The sequence below is a fragment of the Scophthalmus maximus genome, chromosome 18, assembly GCF_022379125.1.
Source record: "Scophthalmus maximus strain ysfricsl-2021 chromosome 18, ASM2237912v1, whole genome shotgun sequence".
NCBI lineage: Eukaryota > Metazoa > Chordata > Actinopteri > Pleuronectiformes > Scophthalmidae > Scophthalmus > Scophthalmus maximus.
This window is the reverse complement of record NC_061532.1, coordinates 9,384,912-9,393,151: the sequence shown is the minus strand read 5'-3', so window position 1 is coordinate 9,393,151 and position 8,240 is coordinate 9,384,912. Positions and strand designations below refer to the sequence as shown.

The 8,240-nt window shown below is 47.8% G+C and overlaps 1 protein-coding gene across 1 annotated transcript; it reads left to right on the top strand.

The window, feature by feature from the left end:
• The first annotated feature begins 842 nt into the window (after nt 1–842).
• LOC118289806 (protein SOGA3-like) lies at nt 843–7,731 on the top strand. Its single transcript, XM_035616849.2, has 10 exons — nt 843–907; nt 1,273–2,043; nt 2,580–2,804; nt 3,016–3,174; nt 4,052–4,120; nt 4,646–4,915; nt 4,994–5,365; nt 5,505–6,170; nt 6,305–6,635; nt 7,266–7,731. Exons 2-9 carry the CDS (start codon nt 1,276–1,278, stop codon nt 6,413–6,415), a joined length of 2,640 nt encoding a protein of 879 aa, XP_035472742.2. The 5' UTR covers nt 843–907; nt 1,273–1,275; the 3' UTR covers nt 6,416–6,635; nt 7,266–7,731.
• The last annotated feature ends 509 nt before the right edge of the window (nt 7,732–8,240 follow it).

Here is an 8,240-nt window from a genome sequence, read left to right as displayed (position 1 = left end):
TCATTAGCAATTATATGACTAAGGAGCTCATTCTAGCCACACAGAGTGGAAACAGTCAGCGTTTTACCTGCTCCCCCCGTCTGTGTGGGACAGATTGCCTTCAGAACTTGTGCCCAGGCCGGTTTCACACGTGGAGAGCACCCTCTGCTGGCCCTGGATGCAATTGCTGCCTTACGTCTGTGAGTCAGGTACAGATGAGATGAGGAAAACTGTTGTGATGCCTGCAAGGAGAGCAAGACTTTAAAACTGTATCTGCACAGATGAGAACGTTGAAGCTCAATATTGTTAAGAGACAACTGATGTCAACCCCTCTCCAAACAAGAAAAGCTCATTTACATTAAACTTAAGACGAAGCAGTGATGGCTTTTTCTTACATTTTTTATTATCTTCCTTAGACTGCAAACCTAAAGTCCAGTTGCAGAATTCATTTTTGACATTGGAAGTAATAGTTAGACAAAAAAAATGTCCCTGCGCTTTGCTGTTGTCATAACAACCGCCGCAACCAAACATCACATACCAATGAAAGTCAAAAGTTGTTGCTGAAATTTCCAGTAACTTTTCTGTGGATAGTATTTTACCTGCAGCCGTCCCAAACAAGAATAAATCATGAATTCATTAGTTTAAAGAAATGAGAAAGAAATCGGTCGGTTATAAAACATTCATAGTCTAAATAATATTCTGCAGACTAAATGCGGAAGTGTTCAGAAAACTAATACAAACGCTTAATAACTGCTGTTTGTGGATCAGTGTAATTGACTATATGGGGTGGTGGGGGGTGGGGTACTTCCTGGTTTGACGTACATCCCTACGTCATATGGCCCGTGCCCCTGCAGTGCCTGGTGGTGCCCCGTGTCAGCAACTCCTCATGATGCTGCGGTAAGGACACGGCCATTATGAGAAGCTCTCGGTGAATATGCCTCTTTTTATTTTATTATTTATATCTTTTTATAATCCTGAATGTCGGTCATGTAGGCTATACAGACCATCATTAATGGATCTGGAGAAAAAACAAGCAGGCCTACACAGTCTCCCTTGTAAAGTTATGCCACGGGTCAGGAGGAGCACAGGAGAGAGAAAGTCCTGGGCAGAAGCGTCATCTAGTGGTTCATCTGCTGGAATCAATCTTCCAGATTTAACATGTCTGTTTATTGGCGTGATGGATCATGAGGATTAAATTAATGAAAGATGTGTATTTATAAAAAGTGTCAGTAACTTCCTTTTGTTTTTCTCTGTTGTAACCTACTTGTCTGGGGTCCATTCTGTACGGAGCAGAGGATGAAGCCTGCCGCCAGCGGCGCTGCAGATCCGCCATCATCGTCAGCATCATCACCAGACAGTAACGCAGGGAGGAGGAGGAGGAGGAGGAGGAGGAGGCAGCAGCACCGGGCTCCGTCGCCGGCTACAGCCCAGGAAGGGGCAACCAAGCGAACCCCCAGACACCCAGACAGGTGCGGGTCTCCTCTTACCGCGGGAAGGAGCCGGGACGTCGGGGTGACGGAGAGCCTGAGGGCCGCGGACGGAGAGGAGAGGGGGCCCAGGGGCCGCGGCGCGGCAGCTGTTCAGCCGGATGGTGCTGAAGCTGCTGTAGTCGGACCAAACAGGGCGGATGCTGTCGGGGAAAATCCCACGGATTCATCAGCACCGGCCCGTCGCTCCGCTTTGCGCCTACCCTGCTTTAAAAGCGACCCCATCCAGCGTCTGTTGGCGGCTTCCCTCTCGGGGGGGGTGAGCCCCGGAGAAGAGGGCAGCAGCCACCGGGGCAGAGGCGGCGGAGCCGTGGGCTGCGGAGCGGGCCTCGGCTTGGGTTTGTGGAGCGGAGGATGCTTGCAGGCTGAACTGATCCACTTCCATCTGCACAAGAAACTGAAGAGGAGCGGTGCGAGGATGCAAACCAGGGCGGAAACCATGGGCGCGGGCGAGGAGGCCGCGCGGGGAGAGCTGGAGCCGGCTGCGGAGGCGACAGAGGCGGAGTCCGTGACACAGCAGGACCAGGCCTTCGAGGACGAGATGGAGAGACTGCTGGATGAAAATGAGGATCTCAAGGTTTGTTGCTGATCATTTTTTGGCTTATGGACCGGTGCTCATCAGCTTGGAGTTGTTCACAAATGTATATTATATAAAATATAGTGGATGTGTCACCTCACCAGGGTTGTAGGCCAAATTAGATTGACAGGAAACCAATCTTGGGTTCGATCATAACTGACTGAAAGATACAAATACACACCAGTTGATTTGTGTGTCCATCCTCCATCTCCATGTTCTCACCAGGATTATAAAACATAGGACCTAAAACTGGGGAAACACACTGGCTGTATACAGAGCTAATTGTGCCGGTATTGATCTGTTGGAATCAATGATGTGTTCAGAAGAGGCCACCAACAGAGCCAGTATCAGGGATTGGCATTTGCATGTGTGTGACATGTTGAAATTTGCAGGAAATATATGTGCAACACATTTTGACAAAATAAAATCATGCCGCTGCCATCCAGTAGAAATGGTCCGCAGCTGCTCTTAAACTCAAATAATGACAGTTAACGTAATTTTGACACAAACTGTTATCTTTGCTGTGGATCCACCAGTGCGAGATTGAGGAGATGAGGACCGAGATGGACGAGATGAGAGACACTTTCTACGAGGAGGACACTTGTCAGCTGCAGGAGATGAGGCGTGAGCTGGAGAGAGCCAATAAAAACTGCCGGATCCTGCAGTATCGTCTGCGGAAGGCGGAGAGGAAGAGGCTGCGCTACGCCCAGACGGGGGAGATTGATGAGGAGCTGCTCAGGAGTCTGGAGCAGGACCTGAAGGTGGAGAGGAGGGGAGGGGAGGGGAGGGGAGGGGAAGCGGCGAGACTCTGTGTGTCTGTTTTAATGTAGTTTTATTTTTTGTACCAAGGATGTGTCACATTGCATTAAAAAAAGAGAGTAATTGAAGTCCTTTGCATTTACTGGTGCACACATCATTTCAGAACGGTGTTACCACGAAGTTTCCAATTAAATGACATCACTATATGTGCAGGTGGCGAAGGACGTGTCTGTGAGGCTGCACCACGAGCTGGAAAAGGTGGAGGAGAAACGCACCAAGACGGAAGAGGAGAATGAAAAACTGAGACAAAAACTCATAGAGGTGGAAGTGACCAAACAAGCTCTGCAGAACGAACTAGACAAAACCAAAGAGGTAACTAAACATTCACCCACATCCATTCCACAGCACATCCATTTACGACGACAACACAGTAACTGAAATCGATGTGCTGCTCTGTAGCTACAGTCTGATGGGCTGCTGGGAGAAGGTTCAGGGGATCCAGTTGTCCGAGGCAGACGCAGTTTAAGGATGCTCGATTAGTGAGAGACAACAGACGTTGGCACTACATGATGTGAGAAGCAAATGTGACGGGTGAAATTCTGTCAAGCAACACTCATCTGAAGTGTTGTGTGAATCAGCCCTAATACCGCCATGTCTCCATACATGGATGTAGCTTGGATCACTATCCAATCTATCTGATTGACTCACAATGTGATGCTTATGTTAACATACCCGTAGCTGGCTTCATCATAGCCTAACATTAGACGGCAGAGAACATAAGTATGAACAACATTGCTCATTAGTGACAATCACATAGCGATAGCAATCGTAGTTCAGTACATTCATTCATTGTCCGCGTGCACATCGCCACGGCAACCGATTTGAACCAACCTTCGTTGTTCTCTACCTCCCGCTGTGGTGTGACTTTTGAATTTGTGTCGTCACTTTTGTATTCTGTTCGACACTTCTGGGCCACCGTACAAATGTTCTCACACAGGCAAAGACTTGTGCTGTATATCCCTATAACCTCTGTCCCACTAACAGAGGGTATATGACCACGGGACACAGAGACACTGGCTCTTTGTTGTAGCTGTTTACCTTATCAGTGAGGTCGCAGCTATCCCACAGACAGACGGTGAACTATTATTCATTCCGTCACACACAAAAAAAGCTGTAAACCAAATCACATATACTAAAAAAAAACGTGGGAAATCAAACTCTAATTTTTCAGTTTACTCTCCTCCAATAGTCTCAGAAGAGGAGAGGAAGCAAAGACATCCAGAAGACTGACAAGAAAGCAGCACAGACTCCCACTGAGGTGAGACGTTATTACAAATAAAGAAATACTTTTGTCATTATGGTTGTTGTAGTTTTTCTTGCTTGCATTGTCCAAAGTAATAGAAGTAAAAGAAATATGTAACATCTTATGTCTTGGCCAGATTTGTGACATTTTGCTGTGGATATCCAGTATGTGAATAAGAGTTAATTTAATACATAGTTCCTGCGGATTTAGCTCACATGGTTATGTAATGTACTGAAGTCAGACTGCTTTTCTCATCAGGCTACAACAGGCCAAAGCGACTGAGGAAAGAAAAGTATATTTAAATGAAAGCTTTGAAGGCCTTCAGAAGTTACTTTAGAGTTATTGGATATCCAACGTCCTCTTGGTCCAATGAGAGATATCGTTTTGGCTCAGAACGCTGTGGTACAAAAATCCTTTCTTTAATCTTAAATCCTTCCGTCTTCACGTCTTATTGCAGAGAGCGAACCCTCTGTACTTTAGGATTAAGTTTTACCCTTTATGACTTAAAATACCCATTCGTATTTACTCTCTTTGCTCCAGGAGGACAACGAGGACCTGAAGTGCCAGCTAGCATTCATCAAAGAGGAGGCCGTGCTCATGAGAAAGAAGACCGCCAAGATTGACAAGGAGAAGGACAGATTGGAGCAAGAGCTGCAGAAGTACCGCTCCTTCTATGGAGAACTGGACAGCACCCATCCCAAAGGAGAGGCCGGGGGGCCACCCACCACCCGCGAGTCAGAGCTGAAGCTACGGCTCCGCCTGGTGGAGGAAGAGGCCAACATCCTGGGGAGGAAGATTGTTGAGCTGGAGGTAAGAGCAGACAATGCTGCGTGGGATTTTTGAGTGGCGTTTATGTGATTTTTAAGCCACCCTCCCTCTTGCCCACAGGTTGAGAACCGAGGCCTGAGGGCCGAGCTCGATGACCTCCGTGGTGAAGGAGAAGGAGCGGGCAGCTCTGAGTGTGGAGCGATGGGCGGGCCGGGCACAGGGCGAGGCCTGGGGGATGACCTGACGGAGCTTCGACAGCAGCTGCAGTTGGTGGAGGACGAGGCAGAGCTGCTCAGGAGGAACCTGGCCGACGCCGAGGAGCAGAACACGAGGGTGACCACAGAGCTGAACAAGTTACGGTTCAAAGCAGGAACCCACGAGGGAGGCGGCAGGCACGGAGGAGGAGGTGCAGGGATTGACGGAGCGAAGGTTGAAGCTCTGCAGGAGGAGCTGAAGGCAGCAAGGCTACAGATTAATGACCTAAGTGGAAAGGTATAATTATATTGACCATGATTTGATGTTCAGTGTCCAAAGTTCATCTGAAGCTGATGTAATGTCATCAGTTTTGTGTAATTTTGTAAAAGTTTGATCAGAAAATGTAATTACTGTACATTCCTTTGTCTTTCCGCAGGTAATGCAGCTGCAGTACGAGAACCGCGTGCTCCTCTCCAACATGCAGCGTTATGACCTGGCCTCCCATCTCTCCCTGCGGCCCAGCCCACGGGACAGCGACGCAGAGAGCGACGCCGGCGGTGCAACAAGTGGCCGCCGCGAGAGCGACGAAGACTCCTCCTCCTCCCGCCTGCTGCCACCGCACCGCAAACGCGAGGGCCCTGTGGGCGGGGAAAGTGACTCGGATGAGGTCAGAAACAATAACGGCAGCAGCCGTTGTCTGACGCCCACACGTGGCCTCTACACCCCCACCGGGCCCGAGGGCGCCGCCGCCTCCTCTGCCCTCGCCCGCTTCTTGCCTGGTGGCCGGTGCAGCCTGCGAGACAGGCAGCAATTGATCGACATCAGAGTGGAGGCGGAGAGGCTTGTCCGGACCATCGACCGGCTCATCGCCGACACGGCCACCATCATCTCCGAGGCGAGGGTTTTCGTTTCTAATGGCGACCTGATGCTCGGGAGAGGAGGGGAGGAGGGGGCAGAGGATGATGGGACCAGGATAAGGGAACATGAGCTGCTGTATCGCATTAACGCTCAGATGAAGGCCTTCAGGAAAGAGCTGCAGGCCTTTATAGACAAACTGGAAGTGCCGAGGCTGGAGGACAGAGACACAGAGGAGCCACTGTCGGTGAGAGAAAGACTAAAGATGTCAATGAGTTTCATGGTGGCTTATGTCTCACAGTTTAATGCTGACTCTGCTTCCTTCTCTTTCTCACCTAATTCAACCTCCTTTTGCCTCATCTGTTATGGTTTGTCACCCAGATGTTCCAGCCCATCATTTTGCTCATCCTCATACTCGTGTTATTCTCATCGCTCTCTTACGCCACCATCTTTAAACTCGTCTTTCTTTTCACTCTTTTCTTCGTTCTGTGACGTGCATCTCCCTTTATTGCATAATTCCATGTTTGTTTTGTTGCTCTGTTGATTTCCTTCCCCCCCCCCACATCATTTGTTGCCAAGGTAACCTAAAGCACAGAAAAAAAGCTCAGCACCTGCCGCGGCTGCGCTCACACTCAAGGAGCTGTGGCAAGGTTCAACACTGGAGTTTACATTACCCATAACACATCACTGTCTGTATCAGTCCCTTGAGAAGGTGAGTTACAATGTGAAATACATACTTAAACCATTAAACTTAAAAGGTTCCATTGTTGCACATATGTGTCAGGATTTGTTTCAGGATTCAAAAATATGTCTGTTTGAATAACTATAGATTGCTTTGATTACATAAGTTCAAAGATGTGAAACTAGAGCCAGCAGAGGATTAGTTTATTTTACCATTTAGAGTGGAAAAATGGGGAAACAGTTAGCCAGACGATACAACAGACAGGGCGGGATCGCACTAGTGTTGTGGATCTTACCTTTACCTGAAGCCAGCAGGGAACTGGACACCAGCCAGCCTCTGTTGCTGAGGAGCACCGTGAGATGTGGTAGGAAGCCAGGAAAGTTGGTGGACCCTTCAAACTGAGATAGTAATGACCATTATAATGTGTTTGAATAATGTCTTCACATAATATATTCAGTTTTCCAATACAAAAATAATACAGTCAACAATAAATGATCTGATATGGGAAAGAATGGTCAAGTGTAAACAAAGATGAACCTGCTCGTTTCAGGAGTTGAGGGTCAAACTGGGTTAACATTGAGCTTTAAGGTCACAAGATATATTTATAATATGTTTTCCCATGTGCAATATGACGGCAATTGTGTCCTCTCTGTTTTTCAGGATGACTCTTGCTGTGCCATCCTGCTGTTCCTGTCTGAAGGGGGAAGTAAGGATGAAGTTTGTTTTTATCCCTCTCCTTAACTCCTGATTTGCCTACGTATTAGGGAACACAACAGGTGGAGGGGACGATGGCGATGATCCAGTGGGCTTCAAACTGGAAGGAATGCTGATGACCATGTCGAGTGCCAAATGTCAGCTAGTGTCCGGGGGCCCAAGAATTCCCAACAGGACCACCGATTAGTAATTGATGGCGTGGCAGATAAACAGTAGCAACTGTCTTCAGACGTCACTGCAGCAGGATGAGTCAAGAACACAGTCACGGGTTCGGGTTACTCCCGAACATTGTATGAGATTTCACACTCTTTTTGCTCTTTTGCACATTTGCAAATGAGAGGAGGTATGCAAAGCCTGTATTGATTATATGACGTGAATCTCATTTTCCAGTACATTTCATAAAATAATTAAATGTTAAATTAAATATTAAATGCTGATGTTTGCTAAAAATGATATCAAGAACTAAAAAAAAGAAGACTTTCAATGCTCGACAAACATGCCAGGCCCCCTTTTTTCACGACTATCTTCAATAAAGATATTATTGACTGTGACACATTATTACACAGTGTGTCACACACACACACACACCTATTTGGCATCGTTTGGGGAAAATGATTTACAGCGGAGCCTGGTCACAAGACGAAATCTGCCCAAGCATCCTAAAGCAGAGTAGCAACAGAGAAGCCCATTGGACGAGAGGGCGCAGCAGCTGAAATAGCTATGTAAACACTTTCCCTCTCTCCGTGAGCCCCGGTAATTATAGCCAGGATGCCGGTGACGACAGTTGTCCCATCGAGACTTCAAATGCTGGAATAAATTTGACATTATGATATTCGATGCCGCCTCCAATGGCGCGCTCACATAAACACTGGGGAGCGGTATAAAGGCGCAGGGTGCCCCCGGCTGGAACAGAAGTTGTAT

What these genes read in the sequence shown, in the direction of transcription:
- LOC118289806 (XM_035616849.2), top strand. Translation starts at nt 1,276, where the DNA reads ATGAAGCCTGCCGCCAGCGGCGCTGCAGATCCGCCATCATCGTCAGCA. An exon ending in GGAAGATTGTTGAGCTGGAG is followed by an intron (nt 4,916 to 4,993) that starts GTAAGAGCAGAC and finishes TCTTGCCCACAG; the next exon opens with GTTGAGAACCGAGGCCTGAG. An exon ending in TTAATGACCTAAGTGGAAAG is followed by an intron (nt 5,366 to 5,504) that starts GTATAATTATAT and finishes GTCTTTCCGCAG; the next exon opens with GTAATGCAGCTGCAGTACGA.